Source organism: Rhinoderma darwinii, chromosome 11 (genome assembly GCF_050947455.1).
Source record: "Rhinoderma darwinii isolate aRhiDar2 chromosome 11, aRhiDar2.hap1, whole genome shotgun sequence".
Taxonomy (NCBI): Eukaryota; Metazoa; Chordata; class Amphibia; order Anura; family Rhinodermatidae; genus Rhinoderma; species Rhinoderma darwinii.
In genome coordinates, this window is record NC_134697.1 from 57,099,980 (window position 1) to 57,124,980 (window position 25,001).

Below are 25,001 nucleotides of genomic sequence, written 5' to 3' on the forward strand. Positions count from 1 at the left end.
AATTTCAAGTAAATAAGACTCCACATGTTTAACAAGCAGTTCAGTAGCCTGAGCACTCGTACATATTTCTGTCAGGGGTTATTACAGCATACCTCAACGCACTTCAAAATACAAGTACAAAATGCTACATCACTAATCATCCTAGTAATGTTCCCTCGTCGGAAATTTAGGAATATTATTTACAGGAAAACTAAATATTGGAAATTTACCAGTTCATGAACTATTACTACCTTTGTACTACTATATTGTAAATCGTATGGTAAATGTAAAATTATATAGTACACGAGTATGTGAAGTAATAAAACACAGTCAAATTCAGTAAGACCATCATGAACCTTTGAAAACATCTTGGTGAATTGAATGCTTTAAAACTAAGCTGCACCTTGGAGAAGTATATTGAAGGATTTGCATGAAAAGCCCCAGTACAAAACCCCTATTTAGCATTGATCCCATAATCAGGGCTGCCATCGTGGCAGTATGGCTGGCGATTCTGTCAGGGTCTGGCCACAAAAATAAAAAAAGGGTGCCGGCTGCTGCCCATATAATATTATCTGAAAACGAATAAGTAGGGCTCCAGTGGTAGTTAGTTTGGAGTAAGTAACGGGCCCATTATACGGCAGGGCACTTTCCCTTCTCCAAAGCAACTTACTCTGAGGTCCTGTTTTACAAGGTCCAGTACCTTGTAAAACATGGCCCCAGTGTCAGCATCGCGTGGCGCCCAGAGGCGAAGGGCCGCAAGGTTGGAAGTGGAACCCGGGAGTGGGAAGTACATAAGGGTCTGGTCGTGGGTCTGTTGGGGTTGTGAATTAATTTAGGCTTTTGGTGTGGGGGTCTGATTTAATTTGGGGGTCTTGTCTGGTGTCTAAATTAATTTAGGGGCGTAGTCTCGGGTCTATAATAATGTAAGGGTCTGGTCAGGAGTCTTAATTAATTCAGGGGTTTGGTCGGAAATCTGAATATAGCGGTCTGGTCAGAAGTCTTAATTATTTTAGGGGTCTGATCGAGGTTTGAAGTTAGGGGTCTGGTCAGGGGTCTGAATTAATTTATGGGTCTGATCGGGGGGCTGTCTGATTGGAGGTGTGAGTTCATTTAGGGGTTTAGTCTGGGGTCTGAAATAATTTAGGAATCTGGCTGGGAGTCGTAACTATTTATGGGGTCTAGTCAGGGACTGAATTCATTTTAGGATCTTGTCTGGGGTCTGAATTAATTTAGGCATCTGGTCTGGTGTCTCCCGCGAGTGATGTGGGTGCCACGCGTGAGGAGAATGAGGACACTTCATCCAGGGTTCCACGGGGTGGGATATCCAAGAGCCTGCAGGAGCTAGAAGCAGCAGCCAGCACTTAAACTTTGTGAGTGACTGTGCTGTGAAAAGCAGCAATTTCAGTGCAATGATTTTTTTCATGTTGCCCCACTGCACACCTACTGTCTCCTCCTTGGCCTCCCACAGAAACCCTGCCCACCTCCCTCCCTTCCTGCCCTTCCACAGAACCCCTGTCAGGATGTATAGCCCCCTTGTCCCACTCCTGCCGACACTTTCTGCTCTCTTAACCCCTCAAAAAGCCTTGTCAACTAGTCTCTCCCCCTTGTTTCCTGACCGAGCCCCTTCCCATCGACTGTCTCTGCCTTTCCCCTCCACAGAGTCACTGGCAGTTTGTGTCTCACAACTGCCCCCGCCCAACACTTTCTATTACCACCCCCAGTCAGTGGCAGATCCCCATAGGTCCGATATGTGCCGCCGCCCAGGACCCAGGACTCCCAGGAGGCCCATGGCTGCCCAAAGACCACATTGCAGTTTTGTCAAGTTTTTGCTGCGAATCGCAGCACAAACCGGAACAAAACTGAAGGCCTCTGGAATCAATTATATCCGCGTCCAAAGGACGCGGATACAATTGACATCACTGGCAAGGCAAGGTAACTGTCCGTTCCCTTCCCCGCCATTCGACCTTTTTTATGCAAGCGGCACGATGATATCGTCGAAGAGGACAGCGCTGGAACGGGGACAGGTATGTGTGGCATTATCTACGGGGGTAGCGCATCTACAGGGGGGCTGTGTGGCGATTTCTACAGAGGGGCTGTGTGGCGCTATCTACAGGGGGGCTGTTTGTCGCTATCTACAAAGGGGTGTGTGGTACTATAGGGGGGTGTGTGTCACTATTTACATGGGGGCTGTATGGCTCTATCTCCAGTGGGTATTTTTGGCACTATCAAACACAGTCCCTGTGTAGATGTTATCTACAGGGGGGTGTGTGGGGCCCTATCTACAGGGGAGCAGTGTGGCACTATCTATAGGGGGGCCTGTGTGTGATGGGGGTGTGGCACTTTCTACAAGGGGGGTGTGATGCTATCTACAGGGGCAGTGTGGCTCTATCTACAGGGGGTATGTGTGATGCTATCTACAGGGTCTGTGTGTGGCGCTATCTACTAGGGGGATGTGTGTAACGCTATTTACAGGGGGGTGGCACTTTTTACAGGGGGTGTGTGTGGTGCTATCTATAGGGAGGATGTGTGTAGCACTATTCACAGGGGGCACTGTGTATGTGGTGCTTTACTTTACAGTGTTTGACACAATTATATTCAGGGGCACAGTGTTTGTACTATTTAATTCAGGGGTGCAGAGTATGGTGCTATTATATTTAGGGGCACAGTGTGTGGCACTATTAGAACTTTATCTTCGTTTATAGTTGTGAAAATGTTGGAAAAGTGAGGAGCTGAAAACATTTGAGTGGCTAATTCTTCAGAAATGGGTCAAGACGGGAGAAGTCATTATGAGGTCTGGACTGGATGGAGAAGAAAAGAGAAAAAAATCTACTAGAACCTGAGACGTTGCCTGTGAGTCACTGGATTTATAGAGAATCTGTCACCTCTCCTGACATGTTTATTATAGGAAATCCTTGAATTTCACAAAAAGTCTTTGTGCAGTCCTGGACTGATGGTCAAATTGGTGTTACCATTCCCCATGTCAGGAGGATGTTTACCTGCACTGTCAGCGATGGTTGGAGACTGCCAGTACGTAGGGGCACAGCCCTTGACAAGGGGAATCGTAACACCCATTTGTTAATGCTTGCACAAAAAGGCAGTGTTAACAATAGTTACGGTGGGGCGGCGGTGGAGAATAGGGTTCCAAGTTTGGGTAACAGCCTAGGGCCTATGGTCTACTTAATCCGCCACTGACCACAGTAATTGTGGGGGGCCCAGACTCCTTGACTGTATAGGGCCCAGAAATTTCTGATGGCGACCCTGCTCATAACAACATGTCAGTAAACGGAATTCTTTCTTTTGCCTTCACTCTTATAAGTTTGGCACCAAAATATAGTTACATCTTTTAAATAAGCAGGCATAATAGTGATTTCTTATACATTTGTAATTACAGTAAAAATTAAAGCTGCTAAATGTTTATTATATACAATATTGGCTTTAGAAAGAAAGATAGATAAATAGATAGATTTGCAACTGCACATGGGCCCATAGGGGGTCTACTGCCTTTTTAAAGGGGTTGTCTAGTTTAGAAAACCCATTTTCATATACCCTATTAGGGAATTCTGAGTTAATATAGGGGTCCTCTGTTTAGGATCTTTATCTATTGGCCAGTAAAGAGCTGTTACAAGGAGTGTCTCTCGCCCTGGAGGACCTGTCCTGTATTACACAGACAATCCATTGATTTAAATGGGCACTGTGTAATGCTTAATTTGTCCTCTGGTGGCGCTTTAGGGAAATTAAACTCTAAATACCCTTTTACACGGTCCAATGATTGGACAAACGAGCTTACATATGAATGCTCATTCCCAATCATTGCCCTATGTAAACAGGGCAACGATCAGCTGATGAATGAGCTCATTTATTGGCTAATCATATCGTTTATGCAGCACAAAATGTTATCGTTGTCGGGAGCACACCTCCCCGTGTAAACAGGGAGATGAGCTTCCAACATGATGGAAATAAATGGGGACCAGGAATCATAGTAACAATCGCGCATCCCCATATATAGCTCTTTGTGAGAGGGGCAAGCAAGTCCCGATCGACGACCTGTCTCGTGATTGCCACTTGTTTTTACGGCCAATATTGCCAGGTTTTTACGGTCAGGTTTTTCCGCAGACTACAGCTGAATGGTGGGGGTCCCAGTAGGGAGACACTTTGTGAGTAGCTGATTGTCACAAGACTCTTCTTACAACTCCTTCAAAATGCAAATATTAGTGATTTCTACTGTATATGAGATTGCATTTAAGGCACTAAGTTAATTAAATGTAATGGCTCACAACGACTGGTGAATTCCAATCCACTTGGGCAATTGGTTTACATGTGAGGGATTTATTAGAGTGACATGAAGACGGTGCCATGTGTAAAATGTTGGAGAGCAAGGGGCCAAAATTTGTCTGTGTCCGCCTTTGAAATAGATGAATCTTATAACATTAATAAGTGTAAATGACAATGTATACCTGTTTCAAAAAAACTTTTAATGTAAATAATTTCGAACTTACTTTCAAAATCACGGCTCGTCAAAAATTACATTTATACAAAGAGAGATTGAAATCAGTCGCCTGGAAGAAAAGTAGGGAATAAAGTAGGATTTTGTTCAAATGCTTAAGTGTTTTCCTACTGGGAACACTGAACCTATTATTCACAGTCAAGGTAGTGCATGCAGACAGATTCTGTTTTTACTCCCCCCCCCCCCTACCTTTTTCCAGTTTTCCGGCAAAGTACAGTTTCACATGTGACAGATTTGGGAGACCCCCTCTGTCCAGAGGAGGGACAGAGGGAACCCAGGGTGTGTCTGTGCTACAATGTTACAGATGATGTCAGTATTTGCATCCTCTGGCTGGAGTGGCAATGCACTCTGACTATCCAGACCTCCCTCCCTTTTCAGCTCTCTTTTTCTCCTCCTCCCTTCTTTCTTTTGCCTTCCTAAATGGATGGGGCTTCTCCTGGATAGGCACAGTTTACAAGGGTCCAAAACGACTGTATCAAAGCTGCTCTAAGTTTCTCCCCCAGCACTCCAGAGTGTGCCTCTCATGATCTGTCAATCTGCAGCACTGCAACAGGAGGAGAACAGATTGTTAAACGCCTGGCTGGCTGGAGAAAATCCTGCAAGATCCTTCTCTCTCTGAATCTCTAAATGTCATTTTAACAGATCAAAATAGAAAACCTCTTAAGAAGAAGAAAAACAGCCAATCAGGCTCCTCATTTACTGGATACCTTATCACTCTGCGTCTTCTTACCTAGGAAACTATACAAACTCCTCTGCAAGCTTTATCCAATGGATTTTCTCTACGTGTATGGGATTGTGTCTTGCTTTTGTACATCTTTCTGCTGGCTGACTGTGGATTCATTTATTTCCAAAGGTAGGATTTAAAGAATTTTACATTGACATTTTTGTTTGGCCTAAATCAATGTAGCCTTACGGTCGACAGGCAGGGGCTATTCTAATACAATGGATGAAACAGTTCACAAAATACATGTTAGAAATTCAGAATAATTTATCTACAGAATTTGTAACTGGCTAGATGCAAAGTAAGAACTCCTTGTACTATGCTGAATGATTTCAAAAGCAATCCGAACGATTTAGATGAACTTGCCGGATGGGAAATATTAAACTTTTGTTAAATATCTATTTTGTTTACTTAATTAGATTTTTCCCTCTAAGTTTTATGTTTTTAATAATCACTTATTTCTATTTAAATGTATATGAGTTGGTCTGCCCAGTGGTTGTCCTACGTGAATGCTACCACTTCATAGAAGAATGAATCATTACTCTGCATTTTGTAATTGAATGTACTCATGGGTCCATAGTAAAGCTACGACTCCTGCATTGGATTTCCAATTCACTTTTTCTTTGTAAATGAATACATAGGTGTGTTTGTTTTGACAGGTGTCAATAAACTTGCTCCATGCAGATGGGGCTGCAAGTCAAGGCTTTGCTCATTCCCCCCCTGGCGGGGAAAGTGTAATGAGAGTATTCAGCTGGGAAAGCTGTAAAATGTTTCTTAGAATACAGGCTAAGGTCAATATTTAACAGCAGTGTTCAGCTTTTTGTGAATGTGTTGCAGCATACAACAAAGGTTCTATTTTCCAAGGTCCAATATGTTGCCAACAAACACAAAAGTATGTGAAAGCAAATGTATTTTGTGTAGAGACTGGACTAGTGGTAATAAATGTGTGGTCCAAATTTCCAAGAAGGAGGAAGATGTGATGTTGAGAACCAAAAGCACTGCTAAAACTTATTTAGGCCAATGTTTTTCTAGAGTCTAAAGCCTAAAACTCTTATTTATTCCCAATAGAACACCCCCCCGGAAAGCTAAGTGAATATGGTGTGGTTGTCCCATTCAGTACAGATCATCTAGGCCGATATATTTCCCACGTGGTGTCAGCAGCAGGAAGTAGGATGACCTTAAAGCACCCTGGGCAGAGGTTTGCCCGAAGTATTCCTGATCCACCAACAACTCTGTCAGATGATAGGTGCTTGTACTTCAATGTCACAGTCTTTGGCAAGCAGCTGCATCTGCGTTTGAAGCCCAATAGGAAGCTGGTTTCTCATGAGGCTACTATTCAGTGGCAGGAGGATTTTCAGGAGATTTCTCATGACCCAATCCATGCTGATTGTGTATATACAGGAGACATCACGGATATGCCTGGAACAACTGTGGCCATCAGCAACTGTGATGGACTGGTAAGTCAACTATTTTTTACAATTTTATGTCCCACAACCTTTCCTATATGTTTATGGAATATGGAACCTGGAGAAGCCAACCTACTCTAAAGCCTTTATATGTTAGGAAGCTAGATGGTGAAAGGAATGCGGGATTGAAACAAGGTCCTGAAGAAATAAAAAGAGCCAGAGAGTGCACGTTCGCCAACAAATATTTTTCGAACCTCTGTCCGAATACAAATTAATGTTTATACCTGAATTAACAAAGTCAGAGAAGGATCACACAAATATCCGTTTTCTTTGGATTCAAGAATAAATATATACATATATATATATATATATTTACACAAAAATACTAGTGATGTTCTTTGTTGGATAAATCAAAAACCTCATATTACAGTGAACAACTCTAGGGACATAATATGCTTTAGCAGCTAACTGCTGTAAGTTTAACTTGTGCCAAAAATACATTGGCTTGTTACTTGTATCTCTGGAAGAGTTATGGAGGCTTACTTGACAAGTCCTATGTATATAACATTCTTGGATTTTCAAGTGCATTTCCGAAAATAGAACATAACTGCATAGTGCAACATTCTTGATAGCTGGAGAAATATGAGCATGCAAAAATTTGTATTGTATTTCCACCTGTTTGCCTGGTGGGTATGTCTGAACTTCACTTATTGTTGTTGGCAGTTTAACGTTATCATACATGGTCTACTGGAATCTTGGCAGATGTGAGAGCTTGGGGGTCATATTTCCAATACTTTATTCCATATTTACTTGCTTGTAAAGAAAATTCATGGGCTAATATTTAGTATGGTCTTATTATGTAGATTAGCCATGTGCTGTGTTCTCTTTTAATAAGATCCAGCTTTATTGGGATTTTGTGCTGACTAAGTCTAGACTCATTGACCACACCTCAAAATGCAACGCACATATGTTCACTATTATACATGCATCAATGAACACACTGCATTGTTCACTCAACATCCCACTGTACCAACCTAGTGCCCCACACTATGCAAGAGAAGACTGGTACCTAGACAGCATACAAAGGGAACTTCTGTATTTTAACTAAGCACCATCATCTCTTTCCTTCCCTGCAATCATATTACTAGGTTGTTGTCATGCAACATTACTACATGATATTATTACAGAGCGGATGCCTTACATAATTAAATCCCGGATGTGTGATCGCCATGCACCATTCATCTCTCCACTGCTCTATCACCCCCTTCAACAATGGGGTCAGTGAGTTACCGGTAAATGAGTGAGGTACTGTTTCCTACTCATCGGTCGGCTAAGCACAGTAACTGAGTTCATGGGTCTGTAGAATTGTCTTCCCATAGATACATTTAACTGAACAGATATGAAGAAATGAATCTATATACCAGCCCGTCTTTTAAGAGACTGCATACAGAACCTGTACCAAAACAAGTGGTGGCTTACCAGAGAGATATGTAAAGGAAAATGTTCAGGATAATTTAATGCTGCTTCTGAGACACCTCCGTACTGTGCAGAGATTGGGCTTTAGAGTAATGGTGCCGATGCTTGTAATGTCAACCTGTATCTGAATCCTTTCCTCGTCTTATGTCTTTGAGTTTATTACAAAGCTTCAGGGGGGTGAGCATGTATTCTCCATGAATTTGAACCAGCTTGAAGACCTGCCTAGTGGTGACCTCTGACTTAAGCGTGTAGAAGCCCTTAAAGAGGAGGAAGGCTTATACATTAACCTGTTGAACCCCTTTACATTCACAATATGATCAGAGGGAAGATTAGATAAATTCCTTTTGTCAGAGTGTGGAAAAATCAGTTGATTTTACGGTTTCCCACGCATTATACTGTAAGTTCTTCAAACCCAGAAAAGTATGACGGAGGCTTTGACTTGAAGACACTAGTTTATATGCTGTCAAAATGCCGGCCTCAATGAACATATTTCTTCTATGGTTTGTCTCAGGTTTTCTCACAGCCTTTTAAACAAAAAATATTTAATGCAACACATGGAAAAATGAAGGAAATCCCTAAAATCTGGAGGTGGTAAATAACAGTGCTTACTAGCCCACAGCTTAATGTTGGTGTATCTGGCTGCAAAATGTTTTGAGAATGTTTGAATGTCGTCTCTTGTAAATTTTCTTGATTCCTACATGAATAGTTACTAAAAGAGACCATCTAATGTGCATTGGGACAGCCTGACTCTTCGGAGGAATCAAAAGTTGGGCAAGTTGGATTTTCACCTGTCCAAACCTAGATGCTAAAAATATTATGTATATTGTACTTACAGGGGTTGCCAAATTTGGAAAAATCCCTTTTCAATTAACAATTATCCTACCGACCAGCTGATTGAGGGTTAATGCTAGTGGTCCTCCAGGGCTAAAGCTGTTTGCAGCTGCTGTCTGATGTTTCTGGTACAAAAGTATGTAAGCATGTCTTCTCACTTCTGGCCATTTCATCAACATCTATTGCTAACAGGTGTATAAAATAACTATATGTCCTCCATAGACAAATATTAGCAGTTAAATTAGCCCTACTAAAATGCAAAGTGACTTATAGGCGGTGCAGATGTTGCGGTCACAGCTGGGCCTTGAAGTGGCTCAAATGGTCCCAAGGTCCCATATGTAGAGACTAATACTTGAAATGACGTAGAATAGTGGGGGCCCTGTTTTGGATTTTGCAGTGGGTTCCAGGAGTGGTTGCGCCCCTGGGGATTGTTATAAGGTTCTACCTTTCTAACTAGTCATGATCCAAACAATGAAACAAACATTACTTTTGAGGATGAACTAGCAGGTCACACAAAAAATTAAGCAAATAGATATTGGAGCTCTCCTATTCTCTATAAAAGTAAATGCTTTACTAATTTATATTTAAAACCCACTGCAAGGCTGACATTTCTCAGAGAGTGGGTACTTTCAACTTTTTCTTTACATTACGTCAGCAAGACAAATTTATGCCTATTAGAGATGGTCATTTTGGCCGACCATCATTTAAGAAATTAATGCGACCTTTCCCGATGGCTGACTTCTGTCAGTCAAAACTGTGATCGGCCAGGTTGGGAAATTTTAGGCCAAAATGATATGTGTATGGCCTGATCGGCTGAATTCGGAGAATCATTTTCCACCAGGGAGTCTTTTTTTAATGCTGACTTTCTGATTGGCCAGATTAGTCCCTTCTGTTGCTGGTGGGATGGTTGGTACAAAGTATCCCACAACATTGCAGCCAATCATTGTCTTTTGTGTATAGCCAGCAAAAGGCTAGAGCTACGTGAAGTCGCACACACGTTGCACGACAAAACTATTTTGTGATCTGTCTGCAATTTGCTGTAATATGCCTTTTTCAGGGTGCAATTAGTTAGAATGTCGTATGCGACATCCAATAGAGACCCAAAAAAATACAAATTGCTGACATGTCACAAATAATTTGCAGTCGCACGCCATTTACAGTCAAGTCTATGCAGGCCAAATCACATGCGACTTGCAATCTCTGACCTAAAATCCAGGTTTGAGTTTTTTCCGACTGTCGTGTTGCGGATACATTAAGTTACGTGTCGTAATGCAACCACATTCACAATCATTACTTGCAATGTCGCATTGACATTGTAATCTTCTTGTTGCGCCGACCAAAGTCACCATGTAGCCCTTGCCTTATTGTGAAGATTAAGGCATCAGGCCACACAAAAGAATGGCACCACCAAGCAAGGAAACACCTAGAGGCAGATTTACTAAATGTGATTCGGCCTAGACCTTGTTGTAAAATAAACTAAAACGTGGCCCTTTTCTGGCACACAAAGCTGCATCAAGTTTTAGACCTATTTATAAATCGCTCAAAATAACAGATAATTGCACCACACTAAAGTCTTTTCAAAAAGGGGGTGGATTAGCAAAAAGACCATGGCTTAAAATGTGCCAAAATTTGCCGCAAAACAACGGTCATAAATTAAACCAACCAAGAGGTGGTATAAGGAAAAGAAAAGTGTCTTGCATGTCTAGCAAGAAGCACCAAATGTATCATACAGCATGCGCCACTGTGAAAAATTTGGCGCATCTTCCTACTTCCTGGTCTAATTTTACGCTGTCTAAATCTTAGGCCTCATGCACACGACCGTATTTTTGTGGCCACAATTTATCCACATCTTTGCGGACCCAATCTTTTCTATGGACCCATGCACAGGACTGTTATTTACACGGATCGGTGCAGAGGCCGCAAATCTGGACCACAAAAACTCAGGACAAGTCCTTTCACAATCCAGATTTTCGGATTCACCAACATTGGTGAATTGTTGTGGATCCGTGAGTCCGGATGACACACGGATGCACACAAAGGGTTTTTTGCAGTCCGACGGACCACAATGGACCCGTGGTTTTGCGGGCCACAAAATGAATATGGTCGTATGCATGAGGCCTTAGACAGCATTAGTAAATCAGCATTAGTAAATCTGCCCCATAGTGCTTTAAAATTTGCTTGTACTCTGTTACAAAACTATCTATTAAATTCTAAACTGCTGATCATAATACACAATTCCAAACATCATCTAGAGTGGTGTAAACTACACCATCCTCGACCTCTAGAACAGAGGAATGAAGTTCTGAGAAGTGATTAGTAATGCTTCACCATCTGGCCATCTGACAGACGATTCAGGGTTGAGCATATACCAGTAAAATGCTTCCTGTCTGAGTTTATAGTGTCAATCGGCTTGGTGGAGAAGAAATAATAGTCTGGGCAGTTTTTATAGTTTGTACTGAGCCATTGGCTCAAATATAGTAAATGTGTATTCTAAAGAATTTTTTGCTTTTAGCTTTATGAAAACAATTTAGGGAAGGCTACTTACTACATGACAGTAATTCCAAAGCAAGTAGCTAAGGGGTTAATGGTTTGCCAAGTCCAAAGACCTTTGAGATTACTTGGAATCTTGACTGTGAGCCAAGTTTTATCACAGAACATCAGACCCAAACCTTCAATAACACTCTTGCAGTTGAATGGACATGAACTCCGTCAACCATATTTGAAAATATAGTGAAGAATATTCCCAAGAAAGTGGAGGCAGCTATAGTAGCAAAAGAGGGACCAAATCCATATTGATGCCCCTAGTTTTTCAATGGGAGGTATAACAAAAAGAATTAGATGTAATTTTTTATTGTCCGTAGATGTGATGTGAGTATATACAGCATATGACCTCTGCAGTAGTCACGTTTCTATATGACAGGTCAACGTGGCAGCCTTGCAAATAGAGACTGGCAGAGGAACAAGGGAAAGGGTTACAATGCAAACATTGGCTTTACTTTTAACTCATCTCAATCATTTGTTCTGGCTGGACTTGACTTTGGGCTTTGAGAGTGCTGCTCACCATTGGCCTCAGGTGTTTTGGTTGATACAGGTTTGGCTATCTTTAATTATATTCATGTACTGTTAGGTCTCACGTGCATGGAGCCTGTACGGAGTCATACGCTCTGTACTATGATGCTGTGGTTACTCTTTTAGGTGCTGTGTAGTACCTACATATGGCACCATGTTTTGAAGATATTATCCCCTAGAAGCATTGTGGTGTCCAATGGAACATGCCACTTTTTTTTTCTATTAGATTCATAGTTGGGCCTTATAGACTGCTATAAGCATTTCATTAGGCTCCATACAACTCAGAGGTTGTAGGGAGCCGTAATATGCTTTGTGTATATTATTGTACTATTATCAAGTATTCTGCTCTGCCTATATCAATCTGTCATAATATTAAAACCACTGACATGTGAAATGAATATATATTATCTTGTTAAAATGGCACCTGTCAATGGCACTCCAGGGTGGGATGTATTAGGCAGCAATTGAACAGTCAGTTCTCAAAGTTTAAGTTGTGGAAGCAGGAAAAAAATTGGCAAAGGTAAGAATCTGAACTACCCGGAGAAGTGCCAAATTTGATGGCTAAACGACTGGGTCCAAGGATCTCCAAAACCAGCAGGTCTTGTGTGGTGTTTCCAGTATGTAGTGTTAGTATCTACCAAAGTGGTCCAAAGAAGAACAACAGGTGAAACGGCGACAGGGCCATTTGCGCCCAAGGCACATTGATGCACATGTGGAGCAAATGCTGGCCCGTCTGGTCCAAACTCACAGAAGATCTACTGTAGCACAGATTGCTGGCTATGATAGAAAGGTTTCAAAACACAGTTTTCAAAAAAGCACCCAAAGGACTCTCAGACTGTGAGAAACAAGATTCTGTGGTCTGATGAAACCAAGTTTGACGTTTTCGGCCCCAATTCTAAGAGTCATGTCTGGAGGAAACCAGGCACTGCTCATCACCTGCCCAATACCATCCCTACAGTGAAGTATGGTGGTGGCGGCATCATGCTGTGGGGTGTTTTTAGCATCTGGGACAGGGAGACTGGTCAGGGTTGAAGGAAAAGATCAATGGAGCAAAGTACAGAGATATTCTTGTTAAAAACCTGATCCAGAGTTCTCTGGAACTTAGACTGGATCGGAGGTTCACCTTCCAACAAAACAATGACCCTAAGCACGCAGCCAAGACAACACAGAAGTGGCTTAGGGACAACTCTGTGAATGTTCTTGAGTGGCCCAGCCAGAGCCCTGACTTGAACCCAATCGAACATCTCTGGAGAAACCTGAAAATGGCTGTCCACCGACGTCACCATCCAACCTGACAGAGCTTGGGAGGATCTGCAAAGAACAATGGCAGAAAATCCCCAAATCCAGATGTGCAAACCTTGTGGCATCATACCCAAGAATACTGGAGGCTGTTATCGCTGCCATTGGGGCTTCAACTAAGTACTGAGTAAAGGGTCTGAATACTTATGTCAATGCAATATTTTAGTATTTCCCTTTCAATAAATTAGCAAAGATTACTAACATTCTGTTTTCACTTTGTCACTATGGGATATTGAGTGTAGAATGATTGGGAAAACGTTATTTTTTTTTTATTTTAGCACAAGGCCTCAACATAACATAATGTGGAAAAACTGAAAAGGTCTGAAAACTTTCCCGACTGCATTGTATCTGTGTTTTTATGTAAAAAAAACAAAATGGCACTGATCTCTGGCAAAGTACTCACATTTATTCATTATCTGTTCAGCTTTTTCTGGAAATAAATGTATCGGAGTATGGGCTCAATAGAAAGTTTATGAGCCTGTACTCCGATACATCGGCTTTCCGGAAAAAGCCAAACAGACACAAAGCGGCTTAGCGCTCACACGAGCGCTTCTGCCACTTCATTTGAGCAATTGGTGGGGGTCTCAGTGCTCGGACTCCCATCAATCAAACAATTTGAAAATGGCAGAAATTTCTCTAACGTTTAGTTACACTTTAAAAGGTGTCCTTTCGTATCTAGTACCAAGACGTTAGCATCTGATCCTTTAAAGAGGCTCTGTCACCAGTTTATTAATGCCCTATCTCCTAACTAATCTAATAGGCGCTTTGCTGCTGATAACTACACTGTGATTTTTTTTCAAAAACTTTTATTATTTGCAAAGTTATGAGCATTTTTCTAAATATGCTAAATTGGCTATACTTGCCAAATAGGAGGTGACTCTTTCTTTTCACTCTGGGCGGTGTAATGTTTTCTGTAGGACACTGTCCAAACCTCATACAGCTTCTCCCCTTCCCAGCAACACAGAATGATCATATAGTATACAGCTTCCATTCCTGACTGTATATTCAACTGGTAATACATCTGGTTGTTTCACAGCTAGAACTGCGATCCTGGTGTCACAGGAAAAATTTGAATCTTATCTTTCATATTTTACCAGAAGCACTATGTGATACACAGCCCGAGATATGGCTGTTTGAAGTGGCCCCCCTCCTCCCCCTTGTAGATAGTGCCATACAAGACCCATGTTGATCGTGCCCCCACCTCCCCCTTGTAGATAGCGCCATCCAGCCCCCCTGTAGATAGTGCCATCCAGCCCCCTGTAGATAGTTGCCCCTACCTCCCCCTTGTAGATAGTGCCATATAGCCCCCCTGTAGATAGTGCCACACAGCCCCCTGTAGATAGTTCCATACAGCCCCCTGTAGATAGTGCCACACAGCCCCCTGAAGATAGTTCCATACAGCCCCTCTGTAGATAGTGCCATACAGCCCCCATGTAGATAGTGCCATACAGCCCCCTTATAGACAGTACCATACAGCCCCTCCTGTTGATAGCACTCCCCAAATAAATAAAACAAGAACATTTTATACTCACCTAGGCCCCGTTTCTGCGACGAATGGAATTGCTCCAAAGAATAAACGCAGACGGGATCCTTGCTAAGGCCGGCGTGATCCAGTGACGTCATCACAAACGTGGCCTGTAGCCTAGTAAATGGCAGAGCAGGGAGATACCTCCCTGTTCTGCGATAGTGTTCAATAGTATCTGCGTCCTAAGGAACAATTTTTGCAGTGTGGCAGGACAGACTTTCCTGCTGAAAGAGGATACTCCCATTAGGGAATACCCTTGCCATGAAGGGGATGTACTTGGTTTCCAACAATCTTTAGGTAAGCAGGGGCGTAACTGGGAAAGACTGGGCCCCATAGCAAACTTTTGACTGGGCCCCTGCTCCCCTGGGTGCCACATACTGCCCCCCCCTCGTAGCTAGTGCCCCCCTATAGACAGTGCCCCCACCTTCCAATTGTAGATAGTTCCATACAGCCCTCCTGTAGATAGGGCCCCCACCTCCCCTTGTAGATAGTGCCATACAGACCCTCCGGTAGATAGCGCCCCCCAAACAAATAAAAAAAAAAAAAAAAGTTATACTCACCTAGTCCACGTTACCACAATGAATGGAGCGGCTCTAAAGAACCAACGCTTACGGGATCCTTGCTTAGGCCGGCATGATACAGTGACGTCATCACGCTGGCCTGTGCAGGGATCCTGTCCCTGCACCTGATACGCTGCAGGCCAAACGTGGCCTATAGCCTAGTAAATGGCAGAGCAGGGAGATAACAATCTGCAATGCCCTGTGTCTTCTAACACCTTTTAATCAAAGTCAGCAGTAACTTTTTCAGCAATTTGAGCTACAGTAGCTTTTCATCAATCTGTAATGTAGCCAGTCCGAGCCAAAAGTAAGTCCCAAAGCAACTGATCAATAACGCGTGGTTTTAGTAGTGTGTGTAGCTTAGTCATAATATAATGGTTTATATAATCTTTGTTGTCAATTTGATACTGTTTGAGCTTTCTTTCCTGTCTAGATTTGGATGTAATTTCCAATCATCTGGGAAGTAAGCTGGAACTAATTATAATAATTTCTTTAAAGAGGCTCTGTCACCAGATTTTGCAACCCCTATCTGCTATTGCAGCAGATAGGCGCTGCAATGTAGATTACAGTAACGTTTTTATTTTTAAAAAACGAGCATTTTTGGCCAAGTTATGACCATTTTTGTATTTATGCAAATGAGGCTTGCAAAAGTACAACTGGGCGTGTTGAAAAGTAAAAGTACAACTGGGCGTGTATTATGTGCGTACATCGGGGCGTGTTTACTACTTTTACTAGCTGGGCGTTCTGATGAGAAGTATGATCCACTTCTCTTCAGAACGCACAGCTTCTGGCAGTGCAGATCTGTGACGTCACTCACAGGTCCTGCATCGTGTCGGCCACATCGGCACCAGAGGCTACAGTTGATTCTGCAGCAGCATCAGCGTTTGCAGGTAAGTAGCTACATCGATTTACCTGCAAACGCCGATGCTGCTGCAGAATCATCTGTAGCCTCTGGTGCCGATGTGTCCCCGCTCGTCTGACACGATGCAGGACCTGTGAGTGACGTCACAGCGTGATCTGCCAGAAGCTGGGCGTTCTGAAGAGAAGTGGATGATACTTCTCGTCAGAAAGCCCAGCTAGTAAAAGTAGTAAACACGCCCCGATGTACGCACATAATACACGCCCAGTTGTACTTTTACTTTTCAACACGCCCAGTTGTACTTTTGCAAGCCTCATTTGCATAAATACAAAAATGCTCATAACTTGGCCAAAAATGCTCGTTTTTTAAAAATAAAAACGTTACTGTAATCTACATTGCAGCGCCTATCTGCTGCAATAGCAGATAGGGGTTGCAAAATCTGGTGACAGAGCCTCTTTAAGTCCATCTAACTTCAGCTTACAGTCCCACAAGTTTTTAATCAAAGATAAGAAGGCTTAGAGTCCTACAAATGCTTAATTAAGGATATGGGATCACAAATATAAAATGATGGAGTCGGTGGCATCCTGCCAAAGGAACATACAGGGAAGCCTAGTAACTAAGGTCAAGCAGTGAACTACACAGTACAGTTACTTATTTTGCCTTTTTATTTAGTGATTTGCATTCAAGGGCAACTTAATTGGTATCTAATAAAAGGTTTACACGTTCACCTATGTTTTAGAGTTTTTTTGCACAGGCACATTGGTACCTTCATAGGGAATGTAGTGATGATCCAGAAGTGTTTTTTAATTACTAGGAAGAAACCGACATGATGGTACAAGCCAATTTTATGGCAGTGCAGGCAGGGGCGTAGCTAAAGGCTCATGGGCCCCGATGCTAGAATTCTTACTGCCCCCCCCCCGCAAACTTCTCATGGCCGACGGTCCGCAGCTTTCAGTTTCATCGCTGGGTCTCCTAAGTGACCCAACAATGCAGCACTAGCAGCCGGGGGCGTCACTATGGCTGGGTTCACACACCCTATTTACGGACGTAATTCGGGCGTTTTACCATTGAATTACGTCCGAAAATGCGGCTCAAAAGCGTTGGCAAACATCTGCCCATTCATTTGAATGGGTCTTACGATGTTCTGTGCCGACGGGCATTTTTTTTACGCGCCGCTGTCAAAAGGTGGCGCGTAAAAAAGACGCCCGCGTCAATGAAGTGCCTGTCACTCCATAGAAAAACAGCTCCAATTACGTCCGTAATGGACGCAGCGAAAGACGCCTGCACATGCCATTACGGCTGAAATTACGGTGCTGTTTTCTCCTGAAAACAGAACCGTAATTTCAGCCGTAACAGACGCTGCCGTGTGAACATACCCTCAGGGCTTAAAATGTCACGGGAAATAGCCCCAATACATTTGTGTCCGCCCAAAAAAAATGTGTATAGGAGACAGCATAGCATATCTATAGCACTACGACCCTATAAACTATGGATAGGATTAGATACAGTGGCTCAGCAGACAGTATCACACAGGATAGGATTAGATATAGGGCCCAGCAGACAGTATCACACATGATAGGATTAGATACAGTGGCTGAGCAGACAGTATCAAACATGATAGGATTAGATACACAGCTCAGCAGACAGTATCACACATGATAGGATTAGATACAGTGGCTCAGCAGACAGTACCACACATGATAGGATTAGATACAGTGGCTCAGAAGGCAGTATCACACATGATAGGATTAGATACAGTGGCTCAGCAGACAGTATCACACATGAAAGGATTAGATACACAGCTCAGCAGACAGTATCACACAAGATACGATTAGATACAGGGCCCAGCAGAAAGTATCACACATGATTGGATTAGATACACAGCTCAGCAGACAGTATCACACATGATTGGATTAGATACACAGCTCAGCAGACAGTATCACACATGATTGGATTAGATACAGGGCCCAGCTTGCTGACATTGCGGCTCCAGCGCTGGACCCAGGACAGGTAAGAATAATAATTTTGTTTCTTTATGTGTTACTGATTATTTTTGTGTGTTTGTGTTTTTTTACAGGTTCGGTTGTTGGACTTCAGATTCGAGGACTTCAATGACGGCGTTTTTTTTTATTCTCAATAAAATGGTTAATGAGGGTTGTGTTTTTTTATTTCAATAAAATATTTTTTCTATGTGCTTGTATCTTTTTAAACTTTATTATCACCGCCTTAGTAATGGCCGCTGGCTGATTGACAGCCTCCATTACTAAGGCGAGGCTTAAAGAGGCTCTGTCACCAGATTTTGCAACCCCTATCTGCTATTGCAGCAGATCGGCGCTGCAATGTAGATTACAGTAACGTTTTTATTTTTAAAAAACGAGCATTTTTGGCCAAGTTATGACCATTTTTGTAGTTATGCAAATGAGGCTTGCAAAAGTCCAAGTGGGTGTGTTGAAAAGTAAAAGTCCAAGTGGGCGTGTATTAGGTGCGTACATCGGGGCGTTTTTAATACTTTTACTAGCTGGGCGCTCTGATGAGAAGTATCATCCACTTCTCTTCAGAACGCCCAGCTTCTGGCAGTGCAGACACAGCGTGTTCTCGAGAGATCACGCTGTGAAGTCACTCACAGGTCCTGCATCGTGTCAGACGAGCGAGGACACATCGGAACCAGAGGCTACAGTTGATTCTGCAGCAGCATCGGCGTTTGCAGGTAAATCGATGTAGCTACTTACCTGCAAACGCTGATGCTGCTGCAGAATCAACTGTAGCCTCTGGTGCCGATGTGGCCGACACGATGCAGGACCTGGGGCAGGAAGTGAGTGACGTCACAGCGTGATCTGCCAGAAGCTGGGCGTTCTGAAGAGAAGTGGATGATACTTCTCATCAGAACGCCCAGCTAGTAAAAGTAGTAAACACGCCCCGATGTACGCACATAATACACGCCCAGTTGTACTTTTACTTTTCAACACGCCCAGTTGTACTTTTGCAAGCCTCATTTGCATAAATACAAAAATGGTCATAACTTGGCCAAAAATGCTCGTTTTTTAAAAGTAAAAACGTTACTGTAATCTACATTGCAGCGCCTATCTGCTGCAATAGCAGATAGGGGTTGCAAAATCTGGTGACAGAGCCTCTTTAATGTTAGCCGGTGCAGAGGCTACACTAACCCCCATTATTACCCCGGTACCCACCGCCACCAGGGGTACTGGGAAGAGCCGGGTACGAACCAGTACCCGACCATCTGTTGTGACGGGCAGGCACCGGGGTGGCCGCAGGCTGGTAGTATTAGGCTGGGGAATGCCAAAAACAGTGGCGCATCCCACCCTGGTAATGCTGCCTGCTGCTGCTGTGTTGCATCTGGCTGGTTATGAAAATTGGGGGGGACCCCACATCGTTCTTTCCAATTTTTTTATTTTTTTTTAAATGACGTGGGGTCCCCCCCATTTTTCATAACCAGCCAGATACAATAAAGCAGCAGCAGCCTAGCATCACCAGGGTGGGAAGGGCCACTGTATCTGGCCTTTCCCCTCCTGATAATACCAGCCTGCGGCCACCCCAGTGGCCGACCATCACTACAGATGGTCAGGTACTGGATCGTACCTGGCTCTTCCCAGCACCCCTGGTGGCGGTGGGTACCGGGGTAATAAAGGGGGTTAGTGTTAGCCACTGCACCGGCTAACACTAAGCCCCGCCTTAGCAATGGAGGTCGTCAATCAGCCGGCGGTCATTACTAAGGCGGTAGTAATATAGTTTAAAAAAAAACACAAAGACATAGAAAAAATATTTTATTGAAATAAAAAAAAAACCCACACAACCCTCATTAACCATTTTATTGATAATAAAAAAAAAGCTGTCATCGAAGTAGTCCTGGAATCCGACGTAGTCCAACGACCGAACCTGTAAGAAAACACAGAAAAAATTATTAGTAACACGTGTGTTAGGCTTAGATACAGGGTCCAGCAGACAGTAATCTTATACAGTATAAGATTACTGTGTGCTGGGGCCCTGTATCTAAACCTACAGTGTGGTAGGCTTAGATACAGAGCCCAGCAGACAGGATCACACATGGGCCATGTATCTAAGCCTACCATGTGATTGGCTTAGATACAGGGCCCAGCAGACAGGATCACGCATGGGCCATGTATCTAAGCCTACAGTGTGGTAGGCTTATATACAGGGCCAACCAGACAGGATCACACATGGGCCATGTATCTAAGCCTACCATGTGATTGGCTTAGATACAGGGCCCAGCAGACAGGATCACACAATCTGTGATCCTGTCTCATGGGCCCCCTAAGCCTGCTACATCGTAGGCTTAGGGGTTGTGCAGTCCCTAAACATTGATGGCCTATCTACAGGATAGGCCATCAATAGCTGATGTGTCGCCCAGGACCCGCAAATCAGCTGTTTTGAAGGGGCCACAGCACTCGTACGAGAGCTGCTTCCCCTTCATTTCACTACTCGCTCACACTGTGAATCGCCGACACGGATTCACAGTGTGACCGGAATGAAGTGACAGGAATGAAGGGGAGCAGCCCCTTCAAAACAGCTGATTGGCGGGTCCCGGGAGTCGGTCCCCGCCAGTCAGGGCTAACCTTACCTTCCTCTTCGGCCGCGGCGGGAGTTCTGTCGTCTCGATGCTGTGCGCGGCGCATAGCGCTGTGACGTCATGCGCTGCGCACAGCGCCTGACGTCAGGACCTCCGCTGCCATCCGGAACCAGGAAGGTAAGTAAAGTATGTTATTATAGTAACAGGGGCCCGCGGCCCAAATTACTATAGTAACTTTTTATTGATGTGGTGCGGGGGGCCGTGGGCCCCCCTGGCTTCGGGGCCCGGTCGCAATTGCGACCGCTGCGACCCCTATAGCTACGCCAGTGAGTGCAGGTAGTTTGCTTTGATCCTGAGGATGGAAATATCCAAAGTGTGAAACTTAAATATGGTAGTAATGTTTATATAAGGTAGAGAAAGAGCATTCAACGAGCTACTGGTGAAAAAACTGGTGCATATTAACGGCAGCCTAACTGCAAAAAATATGTCTAGGTTTCCCCTGCACTCATTTAATGATATGTTTTCCTCCTGGTCTCTGGTATAATAGCAATACATCCCACCATTTGCAGATCTGCCATTGGCATGAAATACAGAAAATTTTACTTATGAATGAACCACCAAAGATGCAAACTGATCTGGTGGTGTTGTTGTTTGGCATAGCAAGCAGGGTAGCCCGCTCTATGAACTATCAAGGCGTCACAAATAGGCTTCTACCTTGCTATACACTTTGTGCCTCATGACGTACACACTATCCCTCCATGTTTCACACACTTGCACCCCATTATCCATTTATTTCTATTGAGGCACTTCACTCATTACTGCCCCCTATATTTCACTTATAGTATTACACTTGCACACACACTATTCATTTATTATTTCTAACTAGACATCCCATGCACCACACACCACTCCCCTCAAGACCAGTGTGAGTGGCTATTATTATTTAAAGCACCTGCTCACTCCTTCATCAGCGTTTCTGACCTGGCTGTGTCCATTTGTAAGTATGGCCTTTTTCGGTGGTTTTGTATATGTCCCCTTGTTTTTATCGGTTCTGTCTGATCTGTAAAGTGAAAGGAAACTGAAAGACTGAATTAGAGTATATTGAAAAGTATTAAATTGGAAGACACAATTGTAGAGTAGTAGGTTTAAAGGGAGACGAAAAATGATGGTGCACTAATTTCCTAACATAATAAGAAAGCACTTACTAATATACTTGCACTTTCAACTCTGCACGGTACTGCCAGATCAAAACCCAGTCACGTGGTCCCGGAAGCTATATAGTGTCCTCGGTCTTGGTGACATGCCGAAACTTCCCTTCAGTTTGTGTCAGCAGAGGGAGCCAAGGAGAGAGGGGAGGACTGGATGAGTGAAATCAGAGCAGGGTCCAGGGGGAAACCTGTGTGCTGACAGCCAGGACCGGATTAAGACTAAAAAGCAGCCCTGGCACACAAACCCCAGCAGCCCACATATAATACACTACCATTTCCCAATATTGTGGATAAAGAGCGGTGCGCTGCTGATTTTCTTTGCCTTGCCAAGCCCCTTACATCTCCCTTAAATATGTAAACCACATCATCCACAAAAGAAGAAAAAGAATATTGTAATATAGGAAAAAAATCTAACCATACGATTGAGGAAAGGCATCAATATTTTTTATTTTTTTTAATAAGATAATTTTTTATTATTGTTGAATTACATAAAAATATTCCATACTACATAGTACAAAAAAACAAAGAAAATGGTACAAGTTAACATTGTATTAAACAAAGTATTATGTAGTACAGACACTATCCCAAAAGGGCTTCAAATAGATAATACTGAAAAAATCAACAATCGCCCACTAAAATCACACAGGGTGGTAACGTGATGTCTTTCCTCAGCTTTTTTTAGTTAACACTTCCTTGAAGTGTATAAATTCCCATTCATACACAGTAAGACTACACTGTGTAGTTCTTAGGGCATGCTGTGTTTTATTTACTGTACCCTACCCCTGGAGTCAAAGGGGTTGTCACCCAAACACAACCACCTTCTTTATGCCCTATTGGGGCATATGGACGTCAGAGGGGGGATCTTTGGGATCCCCTCTGTTAGCCAGAGAAGAGAGTCGGTAACAAAGGGCAGCTCTCGCTTTGGCGGGCCTGACCAATCACTGTATTATATGGATGGACATTTTTTTAAATCTCCGCCATGAAAAACTATATTTCTCTCGCAGTGGGAACTGCAGGGTAAATGTCTTGCTGAGCACAGATTCCCCCAGCGATGACAGCTGGGGAAGAACATAAGCTCAGTGTGATAGAGGTGAAGTTCTCACCATTAGTGTGAACTTGACCTAACATAAATATAACCGCCTAAGTGTCACATTACATATGAGCTATGTCACACTCGCCTTTTTTCTGAAGTAGTTTTTTTTTTACTTATTTATTTTTTATCTGTCTTCTCAGATGGTTATCTATGCAAAGGAGAGGGGAGATATAGATTCAGCAGGCATTCTAGTGGTATAAAGAGAAGATGACCCTTGCCACTGTAGTGTTGGGGAAAGTAATAAGGTAACATTTAATTTCTGTTTTTAACATACTGTTAACTAGTGATTGTAAGTGTTTTAGCATAGGTGGTATCGCTTGTTTATTACTTAGGCTTCAGAGTTTAGGAAAACTTTTCAACTCAATTTGATAGCATTCAGACGATAGTGTGGTTACATTTATTTCATACTTAACAGAATTTGGGAATTTTTTTTTGTCACTTTAGTTATCTCCTAAAATTATTTTGTGTTTATTTTCTATATCAACATTGGAGGCTCTTTTCCCATGGATGAACCTGATTTATCTTGGTTCTCTTGGAATGGTTATTTATGTCATTATTTTTACATTTACTTTCAGAATAAAATAGAATTTACTAAGACACGCACATGAAACCAGTTACAATGATTGCTTTACTGTACTGGACCTTATTCACCCAGGTGCCAACGGAGGGCGTAGTGGGATAGTGACATCTAAGAACTGATCCATCATTAAAAATGCTTGCTTGATATGCATGTTTCTTTAAAATGAAAAGTTCCCGTTCACTAACATCTAGTTCCTACAGTTAGATACCATAGCAGCAAAAACACCAACAACATGCTCTGTGCATAGCCAGACTACAGCCGGGTTCCCACGGGTCGGATACGCTGCGTAAAAATCACGCAGCGTGTCCGACTTGGAACCTGCAGTACATTTAGTCCAAAAAATCACACCACATTGTGGTACGGATTTTCGGATGCCGTTCATACCCCCTCGGTCTTCTCTGCACGTAGTCTGGCCTCCTACGATTACTTTTTTTTTTTTCTCCATAGTTGCGATTTTTGCGGCATAATCACTGCGAATACACCGTAAACGTCGCAACACTTAGCTTTCTATTGTGGGATTTGCATCCCCATCGAATTCAATAGGGAAAACCAGCAATGGAAAATCAACTACTATGCAGCATAAATTGACATGCTGCGGAATTCAATTCCGCATCGCAGGTCAATTTATTAATGTTTATGCTGCGGTTTTTTTCTCCGCAATGGGCATGAGGTTTTCTAAATCTCATCCACTTTGCTGCTACTGTAAATGCTGCAGAATTTCCGTACAGAATTCCGTTTACTCTACGTGGGAACCCGGCCTAAGGGTCCTAATACACAGCCTGATGTGTAAATGAGTGCTGATCAATGAGACAGCTCGTTGATCGGTGCTCGTTTGCTCCTTTCACAAGGAGCTATATATGGGGACAAGCGATTGTTACTATGATCGCTCGTCCCCGTGCATTTCTATCATGTCGGCAGCACAATAATATTTTAGGCTGCAGAAACTATGCGATTAGCAGATAAACTAGTATTTGCTCATTCATTGGCTGATCGTTGCCCTATTTACACAGGGAAATGATCGAGAACGAGCATTCTGTGAATACTCGTTTGCCCAATCATTGGTCTGTGTAATAGGGACTTTTGAGATCAGCAATGTACAGGTATTATCATTATTCACATCCATCCCAAATGGGGCTACAAACTAGTTTCCCTATCTCAAACGCAAACATACAGTACAGCCAACTTCATAGAAAGCCATTTAGCCTTTCATTCCTGGAGTGGGTGAGGGAATCATAGTACCAGGAGCAGGGGCGTAGCTAAAGGCTCATGGGCCCTGGTGCAAGAAATCAGCTTGGGCCCCCCTACCCCTCCCCAACACCACAAGACCCCTGCCGCGCCTATACTTTGC

The 25,001-nt window shown here is 43.1% G+C and overlaps 1 protein-coding gene across 1 annotated transcript in view; it reads left to right on the top strand.

The window, feature by feature from the left end:
- The first annotated feature begins 4,914 nt into the window (after positions 1–4,914).
- Positions 4,915–25,001, top strand: part of ADAMTS14 (ADAM metallopeptidase with thrombospondin type 1 motif 14) — a 118,403-nt gene continuing 98,316 nt past the window's right edge. The window contains exons 1-2 of the mRNA XM_075842728.1: positions 4,915–5,336; positions 6,273–6,661. Coding sequence (XP_075698843.1) covers positions 5,252–5,336; positions 6,273–6,661 — 474 coding nt within the window. The 5' untranslated portion in view covers positions 4,915–5,251. The remainder of the gene's footprint in view (positions 5,337–6,272; positions 6,662–25,001) is intronic.